This window comes from Chaetodon auriga, chromosome 15 (assembly GCF_051107435.1).
Source record: "Chaetodon auriga isolate fChaAug3 chromosome 15, fChaAug3.hap1, whole genome shotgun sequence".
Classification (NCBI taxonomy): Eukaryota; Metazoa; Chordata; class Actinopteri; order Chaetodontiformes; family Chaetodontidae; genus Chaetodon; species Chaetodon auriga.
The window spans coordinates 152,536-179,559 of NC_135088.1; the positions used below are offsets into that span (position 1 = coordinate 152,536).

The 27,024-nt window shown below is 43.3% G+C and overlaps 1 protein-coding gene across 3 annotated transcripts; it reads left to right on the plus strand.

Moving 5' to 3' along the window:
• Positions 1–66: 66 nt before the first annotated feature.
• On the plus strand, positions 67–26,899 carry nup98 (nucleoporin 98 and 96 precursor). Of its 3 annotated transcripts, none has more exons than XM_076751068.1 (35): positions 67–223; positions 1,719–1,828; positions 3,747–3,842; positions 4,199–4,384; positions 4,471–4,610; positions 5,319–5,426; positions 7,645–7,828; positions 8,183–8,352; positions 8,843–8,980; positions 9,369–9,501; positions 9,685–9,777; positions 10,346–10,489; positions 10,662–10,795; positions 10,883–11,070; positions 11,253–11,369; positions 11,947–12,136; positions 12,387–12,486; positions 12,733–12,846; positions 12,985–13,123; positions 13,302–13,479; positions 13,835–13,996; positions 17,171–17,410; positions 17,502–17,634; positions 18,146–18,396; positions 18,613–18,797; positions 19,360–19,622; positions 19,890–20,165; positions 20,469–20,626; positions 20,835–20,975; positions 21,082–21,221; positions 21,465–21,686; positions 21,889–22,130; positions 22,380–22,534; positions 23,084–23,195; positions 24,512–26,899. In XM_076751068.1, exons 2-35 carry the CDS (start codon positions 1,750–1,752, stop codon positions 24,709–24,711), a joined length of 5,511 nt encoding a protein of 1,836 aa, XP_076607183.1. In that variant the 5' UTR covers positions 67–223; positions 1,719–1,749; the 3' UTR covers positions 24,712–26,899. The 3 variants fall into 3 exon arrangements, with proteins under 3 accessions (XP_076607183.1, XP_076607185.1, XP_076607184.1); XM_076751070.1 differs by having other exon boundaries at positions 85–223; positions 10,349–10,489; XM_076751069.1 differs by having other exon boundaries at positions 85–223; positions 8,186–8,352.
• Positions 26,900–27,024: the final 125 nt, after the last annotated feature.

The following is a 27,024-nucleotide window of genomic DNA, read 5'->3' on the forward strand; positions in this document are numbered from 1 at the left end:
CGGTTCAGTGCTCGCAACGTCGACGTCATGACGTTTTACGTATGAGAGTGCGTAACGATAGTCTCTGGTCGACAGTTTTCCCTCCTCATTGACAAAGCTTTCAGGCTATACTGATGTTAAGCTAAAGACACTTTTACCGTTTAATATTTCGGACTCCGTTACTTTAACATTGTAGGAGGAAGGCCGATAAAGAAGCCGAACATCCATAGCATCGTCATTCAAGGTAAATGTTTGCAGGAACAAGTGTTTTTTGTCTGTCTCGTTTTTGTTTTGCTAACGTTTACGTAGCAACGCGAGGTAGTTAGCGGGAGAGTTAGCTGGCTAACATTAGCTTGACGCACGTCTCCTCTAACTAGTAATTGTCCGTAACACGGTAAATGTCTAAAATCAGTATGAGTTTATATTGATTTAAAAGCCTACAGTCCCCATTAGTTAAGAAGAGTTGACTTGTCGAGAGCTTTGTTTGTGCGGGTAATTCACGGAGCTAGCCATCATGTTGTTAGCTGACGCGGAAATTATGCTATGGGCATGTCAGTTTTAATTTTAGCCGTCTCCGTGTGTTGATTTGCGGCTTGTAGCTGGTCTTGTCTGGCTTTGGCTAGCTAAGTAGCGGGCTTTGTTTCCAAGTAGTTTAAACTCATTCAACTAATAGAGGTGATTGTCAATGTTGTATTTTGCAGTAATGTCCCATACTAATGGCACAGCCCGGTTAGCTGCACGTGGGAGCGAGAAGTCAGAGAAGACCCGAGTGAGGGTCGGCTCGTGTTGTCATCTGCCAAGTGTTTTCAGAGTTTAGGCCATGGCATTTTAGCTTCATTTTTAAACTGTGTTGCGCAAACTTTCCACCTCATTTAGTAACCACCGCACCTTCCACACCAGCTGTTTGCCTAAAGTTGGCCTACAACTTAAGCAGATCCAGCTAGATTTGTTTGACAGATGAATAACTGTCCTAAGAAAATACAGTCTGTGATTCTTAAATACTTTCCGTTTAATATTTTACATAGTGTCCAATAGTGTGTGACGGTGACGGGAAGACTTGCAAAATACAAATCTGCATTAATAAAATATCAAAACAGCACTTCAGTGGTGTTGTCCATCTGAGAAAACCCACTGAACGAGAAAGAGCGTGATTAATCCTTCAAATCTAAACAATTTCTTGTATTTGGTAGCAGTTGTTAGTGTTTACCTTTTGGTCAATGGTAGTGACACCTACATTCTTACATACAGCACATCGTTAAAAGACTAGATCACCTACATCTTATAATTACAAACTTTGAATTTTTGTTCCCCAAACTCAATGTAGTCCTCTAACCATTACCATCCTTGTCTCTTCTGAACATGCCATTTGTTGCGTTAAAGCACAAACTGTGTATTGAATGAGACACAATTTTACTAAGGAACTGTTTAGATGTCATCTGGAGTAATAATAAATAGTGTAAAGGGAACCTTACAATCTTTTGATAGGGAATTTAATCTGACAGATGGACTTCATTTTTAACAAAAGTGTTTGCGATCAAGGTAGTTAAGTCCTATGGTGTTTCTAACCTGATTTTATGTAATGTCTGAAGTTTGGCTAAATGTAAAATGTTCAACTATCACATTTTCTCATTTATATTTTCTTACAGTTTTAGAATTCTTCTGAAGAGTATGAACAGATGGCATGTTGTTATTGCAATGCTTCTATTTAATTGTTGTTTACATTATTTGTCTTCATACAGAAGACTTATGCAGTCCTGCTAGCAGGGCAAGATGTTCAACAAGTCATTTGGTACTCCCTTTGGGGGAGGGACGGGGGGGTTTGGCACCTCATCGACCTTTGGACAGCAAAGTAAGTTTGTTATATATTTGTATAAAAACTTTAAACTTTGGTTTTTTGTCTTTGTGATTCTTATGGACCTAAATGTACTAATTTTTGTACCTTTCACAGAATTTTTTATCTGACACTAAGGCTGGGTGATATGGCCTAAAAATATAATCTCTGATTTTTTCACAAAAAACTCAATTTACAATTTTTTCCGATTTTTTTCCCTACTTTTTAAAGAAGACAATAAATGACAGAGATAAGGGCCCAGTCGTTGTTGATAAAGTGCACCGTTAAACTCATGTATGCTGCATGGTTCGACTGGACCACATGTCTGTCGTTGCAGAATAAAACGACACCCCCTCCAGCTCTCTTCTCACAAGTACTGTTGTACGGGTGGGGCAAGACAACTTCAGCAAAATACTTGTGGCTAGGTAGCATGTACCTGGGGTCTATAGTTTTCAGCAAGTGGATAAACCCAGTCTTTTCTACCGTATATATGGATACCATATCCTTAACGATGTGCAAAGTGACCACTTCGGTGATTGTTCTCCATCGTGCCCCTTTCTTATCGTATGTGTAGGGCTGGGTGATATGGCTGAAAACTGTATCACGATATAAGTGTTTTATATCGGTCGATATCAATAATTATTGATATTTTTTATGACCTATTTAAAATAAGGACCAAGAGATAAATACATTAAATTTAAACATTTTTATTTTAAATTTAACCTTCCTCTGATTATAATCCCCTCAGCTATCAAGGCAGAAAGGAAAGGAAATGTCAACACAACCATGGAAAACACTCACATAATAAATGTCAATAAAAGTCTAAAATCACAATGAACACTCAACAATTATATCTTAACATTAGGGTGCAAAAATAAAGAATACGTAACAAATGCTTAATAATGTCTAACAAAATAGTGCAGAGTGTAAAAATGTAAACACAGAGAAACCTGAGAACTTTTTTTCTGCAGATTTAGTGCCAGGACGTTCACAAGCTGATTAATCTTCTGGTGAATTAGTGTTTTAAAATATGTGCAATGTTTTATAAACATAGGAGAAATTAAAATAAACTGAGGTCCACTTTACATCTATAACATAGAAAACAAATGGCAGTCTTAGGAAAGTACTTTTCGGCCAGGTGTAACATTGAGGTCAAGCAAGTGTAAGAGATTTTTACAACCTGGCTTCTCCACAGTGCTAAGCGGAAACACGTCTTTATTTATATGATATGCCACTGCCTCCGTTATGTCTTTATGCCTTTTAGATGATTTGTCACAAGGCACTGAGGCAGAGCACCTCTGCATGGCGGGCTGCTGCTTGTGCGGTGGTGCTGCGGTAGAAGATGTTATTGGACGTTGGCGAATACGGCTGCGCTCTGAAGGGTGAGCGCGGCTAAGGTGGTTAAACAAGTTTGTGGTATTAACCGGTCTTGGTGGGGACAACGGTCTTGCATACTTTACAGACCACATTGGTCTGACTACGGTCCGACTTACAAAATCCAAAAAACTGCCATACTGACGAGCTGATGCTCCCTGTTTTATCGACAATTTCTTCTCTCGCTGCAGCGCTCACTTTCTATTTCACATTTCTATTTCACATCTCACAACACGAGACAACGCGATGGCACAACCGAACTTACTGTTACATGGCCACGGAAGCTCCTGGGGGGGGGGGAGGCGCGTCGTAGCAAGAGGAGAAAAAACTCGAATTTTTTATTTTTTAAATCATCCATAGCAAAAAAATTCGAATCAGTCGAAAAATAGATATATTGCCCAGGCCTATCTGACACAAAGTCATTCCCTTTTTAATAAAAAAAATAGTCTTGCTGATGTGAATTTAACATTTTCCTTTATCATTTCTCTTCTATAGCAGCTGATTTAGTAGGTTAGTCAGCCTGCCATGTCATTCTATTCTCACTTGAATTCCGTAACTGCAGATGCAGGTTTTGGGACAGCAGGAGGCTTTGGGACGTCTGCATTTGGGACCACCACCAACGCTGGAGGACTGTTTGGCTCCACACAGAATAAACCTGGTTTGTCAGCTCTTGTCTCATTCACTCTTGTTTGTTGGGGATTTAAAAAAATGATTAGATCTTTGTACTGTTTAGCTGTTCAGGGTCTCAGTTCAGCACATATGTTGGCCTTTGGTCTGGGGAAAGTTTAAGCTGCTGAGGCAACACCTGTTTGCAGCTTGTCTCAATCCAGTCCTGGTTTTAGATTTTTAGATTTCTCAGACCTTATTTTCTTTATTTAAGCAATTAGTAGTTACCTAAAAGATATGTCAGTTATATTATACACAAAAGTGTCTGTCAGTATAGAAAAGAAGGTAGTTTTTAAAGATGTATATGTAAATAATTTGCTCTAATCTGTCCCTGTTTCTTTCTTGCAGGTGGTCTGTTTGGGTCCAGTACATTCAGCCAGCCAGCAACTTCCTCCACCAGCACTGGATTTGGTTTTGGTGCAGCGACCGGCACTTCAACTAGCCTATTTGGCAGCACCGGAACAGGCACCACTGGCGGACTCTTCTCCCAACAGAACAATGCTTTTGGTGCCAACAAACCCACCTCTTTTGGAAGTGAGAACCCTCCTTACTTAATTGTTTTTGATCTGATGACATGTCTGAATGGTATGAAGAATTCTGCCCCACATCATGTCCTCTAGGCTTTGGGACAAGCACCAGCAGTGGCGGGCTATTTGGGTCGACCAACACCACCTCCAACCCTTTCGGTGGAACAACCTCCCTCTTTGGAGGATCTGGCTTCTCCGCTGCCCAGCAGCCAGGAACAACCATAAAATTCAATGTGAGGAAGGAATGAATCAAGAGTGATCAAGAATTTGCTGTAGCCTTTTAGCAAAGTTTAAGTTTGTCCCAACTCAAGAACTCTCAAAATTGCATTTTTTTTTTTAAAGGAGTCTGGGGATATTGTAGTTATCAGTTCAAAGGTGAAATCATTTGAAACAGACAGTGTGCTCACAAACATCAGTCCATATTTTATCTGATCAATGATTTATGGTGTCAGTTATTTTTCTCCAAGTTATTCTGTCTGAGTGTGTTTTGTTTTCTCAGTGTCAATGAATTTGCCCTTTTCTTTCTTTTTCTTTGATCCTCCTTAATTTTGACATAAATTAGAAATGAGGACATAGCCATAGTCATATGGACATTCACTTGGACATGCATCACTAAGACTGGGCATAGTTAAGACAAGACTTAAGTTTGGTTGATAAAACTGGCATGAAGTCCGTTCTGAAGTCTGGTCTTCGTGCTTAGCAGTACCAGGACCAGGCTTAGTAAAGACTTCAAAAGTTTGTGCACTCCATCCCTTGTGTACTCAATGGGAAATTGTGGTACATATGAACAAAAGGAGCACACAAATTGGTCAACCAGCATTGGCAATAATGGACAAAATATGCAGTTTGACCTTGAAATGTATAAATAATTTCATAGACAAAACCCACTTGAGCATGTTTGTACATTTTACACATTGTGCTTTTTTTCTATCTGTCTTCAGCCTCCAACAGGAAGTGACACAATGGTGAAAGCAGGTGTGACCACAAGTATCAACACTAAGCACCAATGTATCACAGCCATGAAGGAGTACGAGAACAAATCCCTGGAGGTGAGTTTGAAGGCCAACACTCAGACAGCTGCTGCCTTTAGAGATTCAGACAACGCCGTCAGCTCTGTCAGGGATTAGAAAGGTTTCTTGAAAATCTGAGCAGTATCAACCTTTGGAAAGGTTAATTGACACTGCATGTGACCAAATCTGGTTCTCCGCTTTGCAGACTGATCTATTTGTTAAGTAGCAACTTCATACGCCCTCGTCCAGGCAACCCAGCCGGGGTTGATCAAGTCCCGACTTGCGTCCCAATAGCAGTCCATGGATCAGCCCTCTTAAACCAAAGCCACCTTGTGGCCTCCTCTGCAGCTTCGCTCGCAGATTGATTGGCCCTCCTTAAAATGGGTATCCTCCTTAAAAATCCCATACTAAAAACATGCAAGAAGATCACCACCTGACCAATGGTGACAAAAAGGAACTGGGTCCTCGGGCACCGCTGTTGGCTGGCAGGCCACCGCTCCTGGTCTGCCGCAGAGGAAGGACTTGCGGGGATGGGATAAAAGCGGAGAAAAGAATTTCACAGAAGCATGGCGTGTACAGTCCCCCCCCCCGTAACTCTGCATGCTGTGTGAATTGTGACTAATAAAGGGATGTTTTTCCTCTTCTTGGCCGCCCCTATAATGCCCAAACGACTGAGGACTTTGCAAAGAGAACGTCCTGCAAAACCGCTGCAGCTGACTTGTATAGGTTCATAGAAGGTTCTCCAGCCTCTCTTCCTGCACTCCTCCACCGGTTCCTGGTACTTAGCGAGTTTCCTCTCATTGGCTTCCTCAATGCGCTCTTCCCAGGGCACTGTAAGTTCCAGGATGATCAGATGTCTTGAAGCCACAGAGGTAATGATTATGTCTGGGTGGAGACTTGTTGTTGCAATGTGCTGGGGGAACCACAGTTGCTTTCCCTGGTCAACCTGCAACTGTCCGTCAGAGGCCATGTGGAGGAGGCCGGTTGTTAGTTGGCAGGCCCAGGGTTTCTCTCCAGCTTTGATGAAAGGGACTGCTTTCTTTGGAGCATGATGGTGTTTGCTGGTGCTGATGGCTAAGGCTGAACTCTCAGCAGTTGCCTTAAGCACCTGGTCATGGTGCCAACGATAGCGACCATCAGCCAGAGCCTTTGGGCAGCAGCTGAGGAGATGCTCTAAAGGGCCTCTTCCAGAGCAAAGAAGGCAGGAGAGTGTCTCGCTCTTGGCAGGGCATCATAGACAGCTTGTACTAGGAAACGGACCTGATGGAAATCTGCCTGCAAGATGTTTGTCCAGGTGGTGCTGCACTGCAGTGCACTCTCCCACCTTGTCCACGCTCCTTGCTGCTGGAGTCCCACCACCCTGCTCACTCGCTCTTTCTCCACACCTGCTTGTCTTTCCTTGCCGCGGGCCTGGCTGACCAGCCTTTCATTTCCTTCCCGTCCTCACCTCAATGCCAGCTGATCACACCTTGCAGTCCCTGGATTCCCTGTACTGTAGGGCTTCCCTGGTGTGTACCACCATGAATTCTTCAGTGAGGCCTCTGAAGGGCAGCTGCAGGATGTTACCTGTCCCATACAGTGCAGCGCTGGTGGGACTGCATGGAAGGCCCAGCCACTTCCGAAGAAAGCCACTGATCTTCCTTTCTAGGGACTCAACTGTTGTCATTGGGACTGCATAGACCAGCAGGGGCCACAGGACTCGGTGCAGGATCGAATGCTAGTAAATCCAGGCTTTAAATGTACCTGGTAGACCGGACTTGTCAACCTTGGTGAGCCAAGCTCCAAGTTCTTTTTTGGACTTCTGGATAGTGGCAGAGTCTTTCAGGCTTGAGTCAAAGAGCTTCCCCAAACTCTTGACAGGTTGCTCCATGATGGTTGGGATGACAGTTCCTGAGATGGAAAACTGGAACTTTCACTTTCCCCTTCTTCAGCACTGAGAAACTGCTCTGACACAGAATCTAGGATAAAAGTCAGTCGAGTGAAGTGCTGTTTAACTCCAGTTGGAATTTTGTTATGAATCAACAAACTTGCAAGCTCTGATTTCTTACGTTGCAATCCTAAACATCATTTATTAAAAATTTGAAAGAGGCTAACTAGCAAAATATACAGTAAAGAAACATAAAAATGACGAAACTGATGAACTGATGAAACCGGATTAAATATTGTTGATTTTTTTTTCTTTTTTTTTTGGTTAGGACCTGATTTTTGTTCCATTCTCCTTCATTTCTTTCCATTTCTCTTGTGTGTTGTCCTGCAGGAGTTGAGGTTAGAGGACTATCAAGCGGGCAGGAAGGGCCCGACCAACCCGATGGCCGCAGCGACAGGCAGTTTGTTCGGACCGGCTACTGCCACATCCAGCGCCACCACCGGTCTGTTTGGTTCCACTGCGCCCAACACAAGCTTCTCCTTCGGACAGAACAAGAGCACCTTTGGAGCAGCAAGTGAGTGGTGATGATGACAGACTTTTGACTTAGTCAAACATTCAAACTCTCAACCACTTCAGTTCTGTCTAAGTTACCAATATGTGGTAGTATTTTCTAAATCACATAAAAAGAAACGTGTTGGGCGCCCCTATAGCTCAGCTGGTAGGGTGTGCGCCCATGTATCGAGGCTGTTAGTCCTCTGCAGCGGCCGCAGGTTGGACTCCCACCTGTGGCTCATTTGCTGCGTGTCGTCCCCTCTCTCTCTACTCCCTTTCCTGTCATACCTTCAGCTGTCTCTATGATAAAGGCTAGAAAGGACAAAAAAAAAAGAGAAAAATGTTATTTAGAGCATGCTGTATGTCCTCTCCGCAGCAGCAGCAACTGGTGGTTTTGGTACGGCCACAGGCAGTCTGTTCGGTTCGCAGGCCACGCCACAAGCCAGCAGCCTCTTCAAGCCATTTGGTCAGCCCACCACCACACAGAGCACCGGCTTCTCCTTTGGTAACGCCAACACAATGGGACAGACCAACACCAGCAGCATGGTGAGAGTCATTTTGTTTCTCTACAGAGCTTTGCTCACAAGCACTTTGTTTGTCAAAATCTCTACAAATCTCGAGAAAATTTGCAGTTAATTAGTTCAAGGTCATAAATGACTTTGAGTATACTTCCATTTCTTACATTCAGTGGTTCAAGGATGTCCTGTTTTTTTTAACTGAACAGTTTGAAATTGTCAAGATAATGGATTTTATTTCTACATGTGAAAACACTGAAGAAAAATTAGAGGACTATCAAGTACATATCAAGTACAAAGTGTTTAAACCTCAACGCCAGATCTCTGCCAAAGACATCCAATAAAAAGCTCAGAGTCCTGTTTTTCTATTAAACACCATTTCAGGCTGCACGCAGAGAAATCAAAAATGCATTCATAAATTGGATTTTGCAGGAGTAGAAAAAAGATTAATATATGTCTTTAGATTAAACATCTGCAGCATGTTGTCAGTTTGTGTTTTAAAAAGCACTTCTGTCTTTCAGGGTTTATTTGGGAACACGGCAGCGTCTCAGTCGAGTGGGTTGTTTGGTGCTGCTCAGACGAGCACTGCCACAGGCTTTGGGACAGGCACGGGGCTGTTCAGCCAACCCAACACTGGATTTGGAAATGTCGGCACTCAGGTAAAAACGGGGATGATTTGAAAAGGGACAAATTGAGAGTTTACAATCAGTCAGGTTATTGGTAACAAGCGATAATCACTTCAGTAAATAAAAAAACAGTAACCTCAGCTTAATATAGCACACAGTGCAGAGAGTAAAATGAAGTAGATGTAAAGATTCTGTCTCTCTTTCCAAACATCAGTAAGTGTCCCTCATTCTAATATGAATACCAGTCACATGCTGTACTTCTTGCACAGCTTGCTGTGTCTGTATTTAAACAATCATCAATGCCAGCCCTACAAACTCCACTCCTAAAGCTGTGATAGTACAACCTCCTGGGGCTATTGTCTCTGTGTGTGAATATCATTTTGATGTCGTTGTGTGTGTGTGTGTTTTTTGTCTTTTACAGCAAAGTTTATTTGGTAATAAGACAGCCGGGTTCGGCACCACCACCAGCGCCCCATCGTTTGGCACTGGCACCGGGCTGTTTGGTAACAAACCTGCTCTCACGCTGGGTACTGGAACCAACACCTCCACCTTTGGTAAGTCTACTAGTGTTTAGAGTGAAGACTGTGACATGTTGATTTGTAGCACAGCGAAGGGAAATATTTAAAATACCTGTCGAAAACACGTCTGTTCAGTGGTTAAACAGTGCTGATGCTTCAGGCTACTTTACCCTTTAACTTTCATTATTGATGAGTATTTTTGTTTTTCACTTGGTGCAGGTTTTGGCGCAAACCCTGCTGGAGGGAGTCTGTTTGGCAGCAAGCCAGCCACTGGAGGACTGGGCACAGGACTGGGAACCAGTTTTGGAACAGGTACAGGAGGATTCATGGCATCAGGAGGGATCAAATCCTGCGCAGACAGATGATGATAATACCAGGATAAAAGAAAAATTAAATGTGCTTAGGATCATGAGGATGAAATACTTTATCGTGATATGTACATTATTCCTCCTAACGTGGTAGCATAATTAAGCATAGCTTAAGAGCCTAAGTGATTTGTCACTCAGCAGAAAATTGATCAACTATTTTGATAATCATTGAAAATGATGAAAAATTAAAAATATCAGTCATTCACAGGTTCCAGATGCTCAGTCGTAAATGTGCACAGGTGGTCTCTGTCTTCTATCATAGTAAACTGAATATCTCTGTTTTTTGACCTTTTCTTAGTTAAAAAAATAGGAATGATATGGACATAGTTACATGTGTAAAACAAAAGCGTCAGATATACTTGCTGCCCAGTAATTTTTAACCTGCCCCCAACGCTGATGCAAGTTACCTGTCAATCAAGGAGGTGCAGGTTACAGGCTCAGGAGTGACTGTGGCAACATACTGAGACACAGTCTTCTCCAATATTTTGATGCAAGGTTGTATGTGTGTTCAGCAGTGGGTACAGGACACACATCTCTGTTTGGAAATAACCAGAACAAACTGGGCACCACACTGGGAACGATGGGAACATTTGGAGCAACCGGATTCAACAGTGGAACCAACAACCTGGGCTTCGGACCTCCACAGCAACCTGTCGGTGAGAAACTGGACACTGACTGAGTGTTTAAACTCCTCTAACTCTCCCATCAAATAAAACATCATTTCCCTTTTTCAGTTTTGCTCTAGCCATCAGTGTTTGTGGTATGTTTGACCTCGCTCCTAGGGCAGGTGGAGCAGTGTTAATTTGTTTTGTCATTTTTCTCTGGCAGCCCTCACAGATCCGAGTGCAGCTGCCGCCCAACAGGCCATGCTTCAGCAGCAGCTCAGTGTTCTGGCGTACTCACCATATGGAGACTCACCGCTGTTCAGAAACCAGCTGTCAGACCCCAAGAAGAAAGAGGAGGTGGCACAACTGCAGTTTGTTTCTTCACTATGTTTTTGCCATAATTTGTCTACAGTAATTGACACAGCACCTTTTGTACCTTTCCAGCGTTTGAAACCGACCAATCCGACAGCCCAGAAGGCTCTGACCACTCCCACTCACTACAAGCTGACCCCTCGACCTGCAACTAGGGTTCGCCCCAAAGCCCTGTCGTCATCAGTGGCCTCCAAGTCGCAGCTCTTTGATGGCCTGGATGATGACGAGCCCTCACTCACCAATGGAGCCTTCATACCCAGGTACAGATCTGATCACCATGGCATCAGTGTCTGAAAAGGTGTTTTTTAAGTATTAGTGTTTTGTGATATTATCTTGTAACAAAGAAGTACACTGATTTCTCATCAAATAAAATCCTACACAACTAATGTGTGATAACACTAAACCACCTTCTGTGTTAACTGAGTGTGTGTTTTGTTCACAGGAAGAGCATAAAGAAACTTGTGCTGAAGAACCTGAACAGCAGTCAGTACAGCAGTCCAATCAGCAAAGAGACAGATGACCTCGCCTCACCATCAGAGTATCCACAAAACGGACACAGGTCTGAATGCAGACGCACATACAGATCTCTGCTCTATGATTGGCTGTCAGATGTCTGTTAAAATCATACATATGTTCTCATGAGTGATCGGAGACTGAGGCTGAAAGTCTGAAACCCCCCGTGACTTTCAATAATTTTACTCTCATATGTGAGCACTAAAAGCCCAAGAAGCCTATATGTTGTTAATAAATCTGTAATGCTTTTGTTCAAAAGTGCTGCATTAATCAGTGAAATAACTAATAAATGTGTTTTTTGAAGAGTCTAGTTATAAAATGTTCCTGCTGACATGAGACGTACCTTATTGGTGTAGTTTAGGCTCAGTGTCACTTTGGGCTTTTAGCCTAGAAATTCGCCTGTGCTATGTGAGGTGTAGATGTTAGTATGATTATGTCAATTATTGATTATGTTAAGTAAAAAAATAAAATAATTGTACCTTAATGGATTAATTCAAATCAGTGTTTTTTGCCAGTTGTTCAGTGTGCTTGCTGATTGGCTGTATGGTTGGCGGATTCTGTGAATAATGTTTTAATTACGCAGTGCTCTCCCCTCTCCCCTCTCCATGTTTTCCTGTCTGCAGTCATATAGAGGAGGAGGAGGAGATTAGGGAGGTGCCGGGCCCCAGTAGTCGGGCAGACGACGACCCGGAAGTCACCCAGTTCTATGTCAACCCCATTGCCAAGCCGATTCCACAGGGCCGCATCCAGACCAGCCTGCAAGACACCATCAATGACCTCAACATGCACAAACCGGCCAGGAATGGACTGGAGGTCAGCAGCCACAGTTCTGATATTTTCTCAATCTGATCTGGACCTTCTGTTCACGTGTTACAGTGTTGGTTCACAAAGCATGTAGCGTGTAACAGTTTGATAAGCAGAGACAGCATTTGAATGGAGGGCAGAGCATTGTTAGCAAGTCTCAGTGTGCTGTTTTTGTGAGTTGCTTGAAAGGATGTTATAACTGTAATGTAGAGGCTCCTCTGTATGAATTCTGATTTTTTTACATATTATTTTTCCTCAGCTGAGCAGTGAGGACGTGTCGGCGTCTCTTGGGGAGGACTCTCTACAAGATGAGAGAGAGGAGGAGCAGCAGGAGTCCCAACAGGCTCCTCACCCAGCAGGTCGGAAACAAGTGCTGGGTGTAATGATTGAAATTAGTAGCTAAATCTCTTCTCCATGTATAAGATTGATATTTTTAACTCATGTTCCCTTTAAATTGACTCACTCTGTGAAAAGGGGTCAAATCTGGTATCTATCTATTCATCTATCTATACTATCAGATCTAGTATCCTCCAGTCAGAAAGGATATTTGTCTTTACAAGGACCTTGATTGGCTGGAGAATAAAAGTACTGTTTCCTGTTTTCAGGCATTGTTCTGACCCGTGTTGGTTATTACACCATCCCCTCCATGGAGGATCTGGCTGACATGATGGACGATAATGGAGAGTGTGTTGTGGAAAACTTCTCTGTTGGCAGGAAAGGTAACGCCTTCCACCTGACATCAAACTTTAAAGATATTTACGCTCTTTGAAACTGGCATGTTCAATACAAACAGATCACCTCGTTAAAGATGCAGATAAGATCGATTCCAGTTAACCTTTACTGATTTGCCCTCGCAGGCTACGGCTCCATCTTCTTCCCTGGTGAGGTGAATGTGACGGGATTGAACCTGGATGAGATTGTCCACTTCAGGCGTAAAGAGGTCATCGTCTACCCAGATGACAAAAACAAGCCGCCAGAGGGGGAGGGGCTTAACAGGTGAGTGACAGGAGACCAGGTGAAGCCAACGACTCTAGAATCAGTCTGTGTCTGTGAGAAATGTTTTGTAACTGTTGAGTGGTCATTGGGGTTTTTTTTGGTGGAAAAAGGATTTGCTTCAAGCTGCCCAGTTATTGGTTGGTAATCTAGTTCTTGTTCTAATCTGATCCTCTCATAGGCGAGCGGAGGTGACTCTGGACGGCGTTTGGCCAAATGATAAGACGACCTGCACTCAGATTAGGAGCCCCGAGCGTCTGACTGAGATGAACTATGAGGGTCGGCTGGAGAAAGCCTCGCGCAAACAGGGAGCCCGTTTCCTGGAGTACAGACCTGAGACTGGATCCTGGGTGTTTGAGGTCAGTTCCTGCTGGCTCTAAAATGTCCCGTTCAATTTGTGTATTTATAAAAAAAAAAAAGCTAATCAAAGGAGTTCTGTTTATGTAAAACGCTAGTTACTGATACATTGTTAACAGATTTGTTAAATGTGTCCGACATTGTAGCCTCCTCCTGTGGCTCAAAGCATCCCATCTGTGAGCCAAACTGATGGAAAGTCAAATCTGGAACCAGGTGGATGCTCTGAAAAAGATCATTTGAATGTGGGCATTATTTAAATGAAGCTGGTTTCTGTTTCGCAGCCACAGCTCCAGTTTCAGAGGAGTTACCACAAGCTCTGTGCTGCTCAGGTCTAACTGACTCCCTCTTCTTTCTCAGGTGGCCCATTTCTCCAAATATGGCCTCCAGGATTCTGATGAGGAGGAAGATGTCCCGCCCAAAACTGACCCCAAAAAGCTGAAGACAGTGATGTCACTTCCTCCCTCCAGGCTGCAGCAACAACTTCCTCCCTCCCAGCAGCAGGTGGTGCCACAGGCTCAGGTAGAGCGGCCTGCCACCCTCAACACTCATCAACATCAAACTCACTGACACACCTGAGATGATTAAAGGAGTGTTTCACTCAAACTTCTGCATCTTTGGTTGTAATGGGTCATTTTTAGTTTTGAATCAGTCAGAGATTGATTGTAGCTGCAAAAACATGATGCCTCCTAATGCACCTTATTGTCCTTTTTAACAACATTAGTTGAGTTTTCTACAAAAGTTTTCTACTTTTTAGAATGCCGTGAAATCTCTTCATGTTAGGGGCTTTTTTACATGCACATGATCAATTTTATATCAATTAGTCAACAAGCCTGAATTGACAAGAAATGTTTAATGTTCTTGCAGAAAACTGAGATTGCAAAAAGTGGAAAATTTTTCTGATTGACTTCAGTTATTTAGGCTACGTTCAGACTGCAGGCAGATGTTGTCCAACTTCCAAGGTCAGCTGAGGTCAGATTGTCATACATTCATGAAGGAGGGTCGTGTCTGTACATGAGAGGATTTGACAGATGTGTATTAGCACCAGTGTTGTCTAGTTGCAACAGGTGTATGGGAAATTATCTTGAAGTGTTGATGTCTTTCAGCCAAATGAAATGGCTTGAAATTAAAATGTCAGTTGTTAAACAGAGATAATAGAGTGATGGAGGGGCACAGAAAACTGAAAGAACCATTGTAGATAAATTTATTTTCTGTTCTTGTTGTTTCTCTTTTTAATGTTGGTGTGTTGGTTGTTTCAGAAAAAGGAGCAAATTGACATGATGGCACAAATACAAGCTTCAGCAAACAACATCAGATCATTCTGATCATTTCATGAACGGATACTTATATAGCTGGATTATTTATAGAGAGAAGGCCAAATTAGCAAGTAAAGTAAGGGTTGAATGATTTCTTTTCCTTGCCGTCTGTCTGCCTGCCTATAATAGACAAAGAGCTAATAGTTTTGACAAAACTTTTGTGAGGAGGAGAAAGTCATTGGTCGACCTCTGGTCTTTACTGCTGCAGTCATAGTACCAAGTTGTGAATCTCCTGTTGAAGGCTGCTTGATTTTTGGTGAAATTCTTCATGTTAAAACCGCCGCTGCAACAAATGACAACTTTAACCCAAAGTGACAACAAATCATCACATAGAGGTTAGAACGAAACATCCATCTGTTCAATCAACCATCACTTCTGTTGTCAGCAGTTAAAACAGAACACAGCATGTTTACACTGGGAGATGAGATGTTATCAGCATGTGAGTCACTTTAATCATGTGTGGACAGAGCAGGAAGTGGATTCATGTTGGGACTCTGTGTGTAGCAGAGAGGGAACATTGTAGTTTTTCCAGTTTGTATCTCCATACCTGGCCTTTTATCGAAGCGTGTTGTTCCTGTGAGCTCTAATTCTACTGCTGCTTTACCTGTTAACACACACATACACTCTCCAACCCTGAAAAAGTGTTTTCACTTTTCAGGAAACTGATCAGACTCTTTATGTTCCAGGTTTGTGTTCTTCATGAATTCATACTACTACTACTACTACTACTACTACTACTACTAATAATAATAATAATAATAAAGATAATAATAATAATACATTAGTGCATTACAGTGAGTTTCTTGTATGTCCGATAAACAGTAACTTAATGTTTGTATCATGTTACACATCAAGTTTCATATTATGCAATTAATGAAAGAAAAGTTAATAAAGTTGATAAAGATGACAATTTAATCATTGATCGGAGTAGCTTCTCTTTGTATTGATAAATGATAAGTTCAAAAGCTGTGCTGGTTAGTGGATATCAGTGAATAAATCAAACTTTGGAACATTTCTTGAAGTGAAGCAAGACTGAGTTGTTTTCTGATGTTTACATTTTTTCACTGCAAGTTCCTAGTTTTTGTGATGGCATTATAGTGATGCTTTTTTCAGTGTCTTACTGAGTAGAAGCAGTTTTCTGCAAAACATTTAGATTTTTGATCTGGATCAGGATATGCATCAAAATACACAACAAGAGAGTGGATGGGCTATCCACTGTCCTCCATCAACAATCAGTGTCAAGTTATGTATGGATTGTTCAGCTCCTGCCCAAACTTGAATCGGCCAGGCCAACTTTAAAGGACGCTCGGGACAACTCACTCTTCTTTACTCTTATTTTAATCCACATTCAGTGTCAATTCACATCCACTTCTTCATTTCATTCCAGTTAAGTAAGAGTAATTAGGTTGATAACCTTTAAAGGAACAAAGAAAAATACACATTATTTCACAAGCTAAACATCATCACTTTAAAGTAGAATTATTTCCAAAACCCATCTATGGTACCATATCATCTCAAACAATGTCATAGGGGCTTTAACAAATGAGGACACAGTAAAGAAATTGTACAAACCAAATCGTGCCATCCTGATACCAATTCCTATTTTCTCAAAATTTAAAGTTCCTTATACTGCCCATCAACATCAAATTAGTACCAATGAAATTATGTTTATGAGTCACCCGTATCAAACCTAAATAAGCAAAGACCAAATGTAAATAAACTGAACAATCAATATGTTTAAATAATATTATTAAGCAACAAACACTCTCAACATAACTCAGAGATAATTATGATTGTCGCTTACTTCTTGCACATCAAGTCAGGCATTTTTCAATGGAAATACAAACTCACAAATTCAAAATCAGTGTTTTTCAGTAATTTAAACATTTTAATTCCATACCAGTAGCGTCTTTGGTTGAACCGAGAGCAGAACAGTCCTTCTCCAGTGTCTTCGTTTGTTCGCTGAGAGGCAGCACAGGTGAGATGATGAGTAGAAGGCTGTCTGTGAAGGAAGTGTTTCCACTCCCACAGCAGTGCTCTGATGAACCATGCCCACCAAAAATTGAAGGTGGAACTGTGGTTCTTGTACTCTTTGACAGTGCCAATATTTTATATTTAATATATTTTCTGAGTTTTGACTCAACAATCAGGCAACATTAGCACAAACAGTAAACTCCTGTGGGCCAATTAACAGACAAAGGAGCTGTGAGCCACATGCAAGTCAGGCAGAAATTCAGACAGAGCCAGAAAGAGAAATACAGAAAATAAAGAAGTGATCAGTCATTGATGGTCAGTCTAATTGGGTCTGTCTGACTGACATGACTCATTGTTAAGCCCCTTTGTCATCACTCACTCTTGTTGTTTGTGTGTTTGCTTTCAGTCCACTGTTGTCGTGGATCTTCCGGGGGGCATGGTGGAGCTTGACAGCGACATGGCTGATGTCACCCAGAGCTTCCCGACAGAGAGTGTGCTGGGAGGAGAGGAGGATGGTGACCTGCTGACAGGAGAGATGGACACGTCGGGCGGGAAGCTCGGAGGTTTGATGTCTGCAGAGCAGGATGGCGTCTCTGCATCCATCCACATAGCGTCCTCGCTGGGGATCAACCCGCACACCCTCCAGGTAGAGCTGTAGTCTTTTTACCCAGACAGGACATGTTCATTAGACTGCTGCCACAATAAAACTGTTGAATCTTCTCCTGTTGTGTTGGTAGATCATGAAGGCGTCTCTGTTTGCTGAGGATGAGGAGGAGAGCGACATGTTCCAGGATCACGGAGCAATGAAGGTCGCCACTGACATCTCTTCCCCTCGCCTTGTCCTGCATGGAGTTCAGAGCCGATCTTCTGGTAGGAAGCAAAAACCTCTTTATTTATTTATTTATTTGACACCTTTATTTAGTCAGGGAAGTTTCACTTAGAGCCAAACTCTGTTTAGAGGCAGTTCGTAAAGTGCCTTGCTTGAGGGCACCTCCGTGGTGGTCTGAAGCCTATCACAATCGCTGCTCTTTCACTTTCCACACCCAGATTAATCCTTCAGGTCCAGCGGAAGCGGTGACCCTCCAGTCATATGTCCACCTCGTGCTCTGATGCTTAAATGATCATTTCATCTGTAAAATATGAGAGAATAGTGAGAGAGGCAGATCACAGTTTCCAGGACTTCAGATTGACATCTTCTAATATTTTATTTTGTCCAGCCAGCAACCCAAAACCTGAAGAGATTCAGTTTACTGTGATACAAAATGTAGAAAAGCAGCAAATTCTCACATTTAAGAAGCTGAAACCTAAATGGGAATTTACATAAAACAAACCTCTGTCTCTTTCTCTGTTTCTCTCTCTCTCCCTCTCCCTCTCTCTGCAGGGGGTCTGCTTCAGGCAAGTTTTACCTCCGGCCCCCTCTCTCAGCTGTCACATTCTCCTCGCCCCTTTCTTTCTCCTCTGTCTCGGGCATCTCCGGCAGTGGCTGAATCCCTGCGACAGTTACACTGGTCGGGGCCGGGCCCCTCATCATTCCCTCTGGCCTCTCGAACTCCAGAGCCTTCGGTCAGAACGGTTGGTGTCCGGCGGCTGGGCGGCCCCATCCCCCTCAAAGAGTCAGTCACTCAGGGGAAGGTTGGTAGTCTGTTTTCATATTCAACTCCAATTTCAAAATCGTTGGGATGCTGTGTGCTTTCTGTGTTCTGTCTTCACTCAGAGATCTTCCTCTCTCTTTGTATGGCGTTCATGAAGCTTTCCACCATCTGTAGGGGAGCTCCTCCATCTGAACCCAACTCAAACAGAAATGTTTCTCCACAGTGACGATCCATGTTGTGTGTTGTTGTCTTGCAGGGGAATCTGTTGATGGACGCAGGGCTGTTTGTAGGCCGTTCCTTTCGCGTGGGGTGGGGTCCAGGCTGGATGCTGGCACACTGCGGCCACCAACTGAGCTCACTGTCAGGCAAACAGCTCGAGCACCAAGAGCTGATGACCAAAACTGACTTCAGCTTCCTGCCAAAACCTGCCAGGAGCAAACCGTAAGACACGTGCACACACCATCAGACAGTATAAGCGTAAACTGGAGGGCACATTACAAAAAAAGTATTTATGCTGTGATTATTCACTACTCCAAGATGACATTTGTATCAGCCAAGGAAACATTTTTATTATTTTTGTTTTGTTGTCCCTTCTCCGTCTCACATTATGACATTTTATCCTTCATAGGCTGAAATCTGTAACACATACTCTGATCAGATGTGTGTAAACACAGATCAGACGTGTATGAGATGTAGAATCACACATTAAGGTCGCTCAAATCTCACTCGTAAAGTCCTTTAAAAAAAAGAAAACTGTAGTTATTGTGAGCACCCGCTGTGTACAATATGAAGCATAAAAACTTTGTTTATGCACAAAAGATACATAAGAGCTACAAAGTGTTTTAACACACAAAGAAGGAATCATACATTTACAGGTGAACATTTTTTATTTTTTTTTTAACAGGGTCATAATTTTCTGAACATAGCTTTTAAAGGAAACAAACAGGACTCTGGTGTGGTTTTCTTTCATACTGGTTCTGAGTTGAGCTGTGTCCTCCTGCAGACTGATAGAAAGCCCCTATAAGGTTGTGTTGGAGCAGCTGATTGGTCTGGAGCCTCCATCAGTGAAGACCATTGAGGAGGAGGAGGAAGAGAAGAGCCTGGTGGTGCTGCAGCGCCCGCTGGAGATCTGCCTGAAGAACAGCACTGTTGACATCACAGATGCCTCCGCCTGTCCTCTGGTCCGACCGCAGCCCGGCGTGGCGGCTCTGCATGAATATGCTGAGTGGATCACTGATCTGAATGACAAGCATGGTGCCGCAGACTGTAAGAAAACAAACTCTGTACAAGTTAGAAACTAGTTAAAGTATCTACGCAGGGTTCAAATGACATTATATAACGTGACACAGTAAGAGGGCTGGATTAAAAGACTTACAAATTCAATCCCAGGATGTCTATGCATAAATCATGAGTTCTTTTGTTTTCAGTATTGTCGTGTAGAAGTGTTCATATTTTTACAGATCAAGATATAGACCAATAGATTTTGAATTGCTGTGATCTGAATTCCTGGCATTCAACCTTCTCTCTCTCCAGGCCTCATGGGTTATTGGTCTGAGGTCTGGACCCTGTGTGAGGCCTTGTGGGGCCGGTTGGGTCCCGCAGATCAGGAGCCAGATGTTGAGACTCCCAGCGAGTATGAGCAGCAGCTGGAGAGGAGGCGGACCTTCTCGGCTTGGCTGGCCCATGGAGCCACCTGCAGGGTGGAGGAGGAGGTGGCGCTGGCAGGGAAGGGTCGCCACACAGAGGCCATCTTCAGCTACCTGACAGGAAACCGCATCAGCGAGGCGTGTCGACTCGCACAGAAGGAAGGTGAGATTTAACACGGGAAACACAGCAGAGAGACCGACGAGAGTGGATTTGGTTTATTAGATTGAAGAAAAGATTGAAACTTTTTTTTTAATCGAGCACAAAGAATATATCAAACTAGACTAAAAACAGACAAATTAAACTGTTTATTAATTATGGGCATGTCGTAAAAGCAGCTGCCGTTCTGCATCATCACAGTGAATCGGTTCAGCTTAAGACATGAAGAAAATGGACTGGAAAATGTTGCATTAAATGTCTTCATGCTAAAACTACCAGCTCTGCTAACATGCAGCTGTTTGTCCCCAGGAGACCACCGTCTGTCCCTGCTACTGTCTCAGGCCATGGGCTCCCAGTACTGCCGGGACCTGCTAGCCCTTCAGCTCGCTGACTGGAACCGCATGCAGACCGACAGCTACCTGGCTGAGGAACGGCTGCGCATCTTCACGCTGCTTGCTGGGAAACCTGTACGTACACATTTGATTCATTTCCTGTGTTCAGGCTCAGAGATTCACTTGAGAAATTAAGGCTGAGAAGTGTTTTCCTATGTGCTCCTGATCTTTATACCTCATCAGTGGACTTCAGAGGCCTTAGTGTATGTTTGTTGTCCAGTGAACGGTATATTGAGCCTGTGCTTTGACATTGATGTTTGATGTTTCCTCTCCATCCCTGCAGGTGTGGCAGTTGTCCGACTCTGTGGTGAATGTGTGCTCTGAGTTGGACTGGAAACGCTGCTTGGCTGTCCACCTCTGGTTCATGTTGCCTCCGACTGCCTCGGTGGCCGACTCCCTCGCTAAATATGAAGCCGCCTTCCAGGTGAGCTGTTGCCTCTTGCTCTCACTCAACACAGAAAGAACTGAGTGGCCTTCCTGCCTCCTGCTGCGGTCCACTGATCATCTTTGTGGTTGCGTCTGTGCTGCAGGGCTCATGTGAGGGGGGGAAGTACGCCTGTGCCCCCCTGCCTCCATACCTAGAGGCGGAGCAGCCGCACATGGAGGAAGAGGAGTCTAAAAGGCCGCTGCACGACCTCTGCTTCCACCTGCTCAAACTTTACAGTGACAGGTAAACCAGCCACATCACTCACCTGTCTGAAGCAACAGGAGCCTGCTGTTCCATATGTAGTGTGTTAATCCTACATGTACACATTAACCTTTAACTTTAGCAGAAAAAAGAAATGACATCAATGTGACATCGTCAGGGCTGTTTTCTCCTCCAGAAGACATTTTACATCTGTTTTCACAGGCTGAGCAGAACTAACTGTGATGAGTAAGCAAGTATTTAATGCTTCTCTGTGTCCTCCTGCAGACACTACAGCCTGCAGCAGCTGTTGGATCCTCTGACTGTCACATGGGAGCGTCTGGATTACCGTCTGAGCTGGCACCTGTGGGGTGTCCTGCAGGCGCTGCACTACAGCCACCTGAGCACCTCGCGGCAGGGACTCCTCCACACCAGCTACGCTGCACAGCTGGAGAGCGCCGGCCTCTGGCACATGGCCATCTTCATCCTGCTACACATACCCGACCACAGGTACGTTCAGCTTGTCTTTTTTATTTAGTCAAACCGGATTCAATGCAGTTCTGTTTGTGTGAGCTGTGTTTTCTTCCACCTGTCCATCTTTCTCTGGTTCTCCATCCTTTGTTAATTGTTCCATCGCCGTCATCTCCCGCACTCGTCCTCCCTCAAGAGAAAAGCACCGTTAACTGTGATATTTTTCTGTCTGTGTCTTCAGCCAGCGGGAGCGAGCAGTTAGGGAGATGCTGACCCTCCACTGCCCCCTGCAGGAGACAGACGAGTCCGTCCGGAGGGAGCGCTTCCTGACCGAGAGGCTGCTGATTCCAGAGCGGTGGATCCACGAAGCCAAGGCCACCCGAGCCCGCCGTGACACTGACAGACACCAGGAGGCGCTCCACCTGTACCGGGCCGGATACTGGAACCAGTGTCACCGGCTGCTGATCCAACACCTGGCCTCAGGTTGGGAACATTCTGAGGGACTTGTGTGGATCGTGTTTTTAATGATTTTCACAGAAAAATGTGCTCAGACAGATCTGCTGAAACTGGTTTTCTTTCATGTCCTCATTGATCAGTGTCAGGTTTCATAGTGCCAGAAGACACATTTGGATGTAACTGAATCTCTCTTGTGATGAGGACGCCATGAATTTTATACTTTTCTAAGTTTCTAATTCTTGTAAACTTATTTTTGTCTCTCTCTTCCTCCTCAAGACTGCATTATCAATGATAACCATGACTACTTGCTGGAGTTCCTAGAGGGGCTGGCAGTCCCTGAACATAGTGCCACCATCCAGGACTGGGACACTGCAGGGAGGGTGTACCTGGACTACATCAGAGTCATAAAGACTCTGCAGGACATCCAGCAGGTACTGACGCTCTCTCTGTTTCTAAAAAGCAAGCAACTTAGAATGTTTTTTTAGGAGCTAAAATCAGTGTGAACACTCATCCAAAAACATGGGAAATCCATAATTAGAACTAGATGCTCATCTTTGGTATCCCAGGAGGCAAATAAAACTACTCGGTTTGAGACTCAGTACAACATTTCATGGGGACACTCATCGAATAGACAAGCTTAGTGATTCTCCAACGGCTCTGGAGCTTCCTCCCGTATCAGGCCAGCGTGCTGCTGTCAGCTTCAGGGAACTGGGCTTTTTCTCCGAATGGTTTCTTCTACTCCCCCTGACACTGACAAGCAGCCACACTGATCAGACTATAGTACTTTTATGTCTTTGGATTTACAAAATGAAGTGGTTTGATTAGTGATGACTGCAGCTACAGCTGCAAAATAAATGTAGTTGAGTAAAAAGTGCTCTGTTCCTGTCTGAATTGTGGTAGATGTATAAAGTAGCATGAAATAAAACCTGAGTAAATGTGCTTACATTCCACCACGTGTCCTTTTGTGCCTTTCCTGCCAGATGGAAAACGCCGGTTATGAACTAGAGCGTCTCTACACTGACGTGACGTCTCTCTGCAGCAGGATTGAGCTTCTGCCTTGCAGCACCGCCAGAGACCGCCTCGCCCAATCAGGTAAGAGCGCGACTCCTCCATGGTTGTCAAGTCAAACTGCGGCTACAAGCGGCTGACGTCCAGAAGAGTCTGCAGATTCTCGCTCCAACTGAAAACAACAGCAGCTGTGTTCACTGACACGGCTGTCTCCTGATTGGCTGACAATTTAAGATTAAAGTTAGACAGAGAGAGAAAAATTTCTAGTGTGACATAATGTCAGTTTTAAACTCTGTCGTTTGTTTTCCTTTCAGTGATTTACACAACATGGGAACCGGTGTAACAACTAAAAACTAGAATCCAAAGATTCAAATCATTGACCACGGTTTTAGTTTTGGTTTTGGCTGATAACTTGAAAATACCACTTCATTTTCTCAGGTCGTGTAGCTCAACTCGTTCAGAGATATACAGTAGACGACGCCTCAAGACAGTATAAAATGACAGAGTTTTGTGCTGCTTTTGGATGATCTAACGAGGGTTACCAAATCAAAGAAATACCAAAAACCAAGCAAGAGGAGATAACATTTCACAGACAGGCAAAGTTATTTAACAATATTTTACAAACATGTTGAAGTTGATCTATCACAATAACTTACTGTGTTTTAAGCAAGCATTACTTTCCTGATACTAAGTCAAGCTAACTTAGCCTATGTGAGGTAAAGAAAAGAAACATAATTTTAATTAATGTATCAGTAAGATACGGAAATTTATTTTTATCAATCATCAATCTTCGTTTCCTTCAGTAGCAAAGTAATCCAGTAACATCCATGGGTCCACTGCAAACTGGAACTGCTGATCATTAAGTCAGCTTATTTTTGAATGTGCTGAAATGCAAACAAATGTTGGCTAAAAACAACACAGAGCTCAAGCATCATATTGCTAACTCACTGAATCCATGGCAGTATTATACTTTAGATCCTCTAAAAATAAGTCCCACATAACGAGAGGCGAAGCTGAAGGTGTGCGAAGTGTTAGAACATCAGTTTAGTTATGAGAAACAGAGATTATGATGGGTGAGCAGTGACACTCAGAGGAGGTACTGTAGGTCTGGAAGTGGTTTTTGAAGACAGGGTCAGTCCACTGAGGTGAGAAACTCGAGCGAACACACAGGAGAAGAGTTTGGATCGAGACTTCCTGTCCTGCCTCACAGTGATGGCAGGACGAGTCGCCGCTTGTTTGAATGAATGAGAAGGCTCATAGACCTGAACGCAGAGTTCAGGCAGGTGACTGAGGTCCGCTGTCATTTGGTGAGAATGAAAACCTGCAGACACTTACACGACACAAAAGCTCCATTCTGACCTAACCAAGCCCCGCCCCCGGCCCCTCCTCCCTCCTTTCAGAAATGGCGAAGCGTGTGGCCAACATTCTGCGCGTGGTGCTGAGCCTGCAGCAGGGCGACGCCGCGTCCGACTCCCTCAGCATCCCGCTCACCCAACTCGCGCCGCACATCACCCGCCTGCCGATGCCGGAGGACTACACTTTGGAGGAGCTGCGAGGCCTCACGCAGTCATACCTGCGACAGCTCATTGTCAGCCAATAAGAGCACAGGACATAGTGGGAGGGCAGACATGTTGACTGGTGTTTTTGTGTTGAGATTTCAGCTGCTCGAACATCATGAAAGTCTGATGCAGAAAGTTTTGCAAAAACAAACAGGAGCAAAAACAAACTTTGTCATCTTGAAGTAAAAAAAAGGAAGGAAAAAAAAGTTGACGTGGAGTCAACACGTGCGCGTGTGTGGTGTGTGTGCGTGTCGCTTCAGGGCAGCATTTTAAAAGAAACCAACAGTAAGTGACCTGAAATGACCTGAAAATTTAAACCAGCAGACCAGTGAAGCTCACACATTAACGACCAGCGGTTCCCAGTCAGGGTTTGAACCTCCCAATGGACGAGTGTGCGGGGTCACAAGATGATTGACAGGACATTTGTGGTCTTTGACCAAATCATCTTTATTTCAGTTTTTTCAGGCTTTACTCTTATGAATTATTGAATTAGGAAAAAAATGCACTGTTTGGCAGATCTGGTCACAACTTTGATTGACTCAAGTCAATGCAACCAGTGATGAGGGGTCGCACAGAGACATGGTTTCATCTTTAGGGGTCACGAGCCAGACTTTGGAAACCACTGCTTTGGACATTTGAATGCATTTTTTCGTCTGCTCCCAGATATTCAATGGTTTCTCTTCATTTCTTTTTAGTATGAAAATCACTTGCTTCAGTTGTCTGATCAATCACTGACATCATAAATCTGTTTACAGGCAGATAAACTGCATCATGTAAAGTAATCAATTCCCTTTGAATCCACTCAGTGTCAGCACTTCTTCTCAGGGAGTGAACATGTGGGACCAAACAAGAAGAAGTCTGCAGATCGTCTGCAATTATAACAGATTTGAATTTGGGTGATAAAACCCTAATTTCAGAAGTCCACTAATAAATTTTCATACTGTACAGAAATGAATAGAAACCAGTGAATACCAGGACAAAAAGGGAAAAAACAAAAACAGGAAGAAACAAAATTTGTATTCGTAGCTAAACCTTGTGAGCACGCTGGTCTGATTCATCTGTAAAATTATCAATTTATCACTTTATTTGAGTTGAACCTGAAGAGGTTGGATTGAAAGTACACTGAGTCATTTCCAGGTTCTGTTACTGTTGTTTATTATTTTGAAATGCTCCCTACGAACAGGCTTATTTCCCTCATTAGCAGAGTTTCTGTCTCCATATGTTTGAATAGTGTCTTTGTATGTGCACTACACTGTGCATGTGAGTGTGTAAATGTGACCCTCAACTACTTCGTTTGACCTCTGACCCCAAAGAAAGCGCTGCATTATTGGTTAGTTCTGACAGAATGTGTGTTGAGGGGGAAAAGAAAATCCCACCACTTACTACTCGTTAGGTTTTCATTAAAGATTTGGTTTTAAATGAGTTAACAGCTGTTAGCTTAGCATAGTGTGACAGTAGCATCTGTTCATCTGTCAATATGTGAATAAAGACGATTATCTTAATATTGAAGACGAGCGGTGAAGTTGTACAAACGGGTTCAATGTGCACAAAGTTGCTTTTTTTTGGAGACGACTCAGAGGAAAGCTCAACATGCAAAGTGTAAAATGCCTAATGGTCTATTTTTGTAGATTTCTTGTTTTTCTGTTTGGTTTGAATGTAAATCAGAAGTGTAAGTGTGTGTGTGTGTGTGTGTGTGTGTGTGTGTGTGTGTGTGTGTGTGTGTGTGTGTGTGTGTGCGCGTGCGTGCATGTAAAGCAGAGATAAACAAGTCGTCAGATTTTCCAAAGTGAAGAGTTTCCTTCAAAAACGAGCCGCCAACTAGAGATTTCACTGCATGTAATTATATAAATATTGTATATTTTTGGAAAATCAAACAGGGAATATCAGGTCATTTTTATCCTCCACCTTTAATCATTATTAAATTGGATGCAAAGAGTTTTGGAAAGAAACTCTTCACTTATCAATCGCTCATTTTTCTTTCTCTTGTAGATTGTCAGCTTGCCAAGAATGTTTTTTTTTTTTTTTATTTCGACGTAAAATCAGTTTTGTTGTTTCTCAACAAACAGGAAGCTCTATATGATGTCTGCTCCTTCTCCTGTTCAACAGAAACCGTGTACGTGTGTAGTTTACATGGATGGGTGCTGCTCTGTGTTCGAGTGTGTGTTTGTGTGCATGTTTCCTGATGATTTTGTTGATAATATTTTTTAATAAACCCAAGTAGAAATAAAAGGTTGTTTTTTCATGTCATTTCTGAATCTCTGTTTTTTTTTCCAGCTACAACTCATCAATTTACTGAAGCCCTGATCCACATGTAGTTAGCTGTGCTGAGCGTGGGTCATCATTTCAAAAGGTTT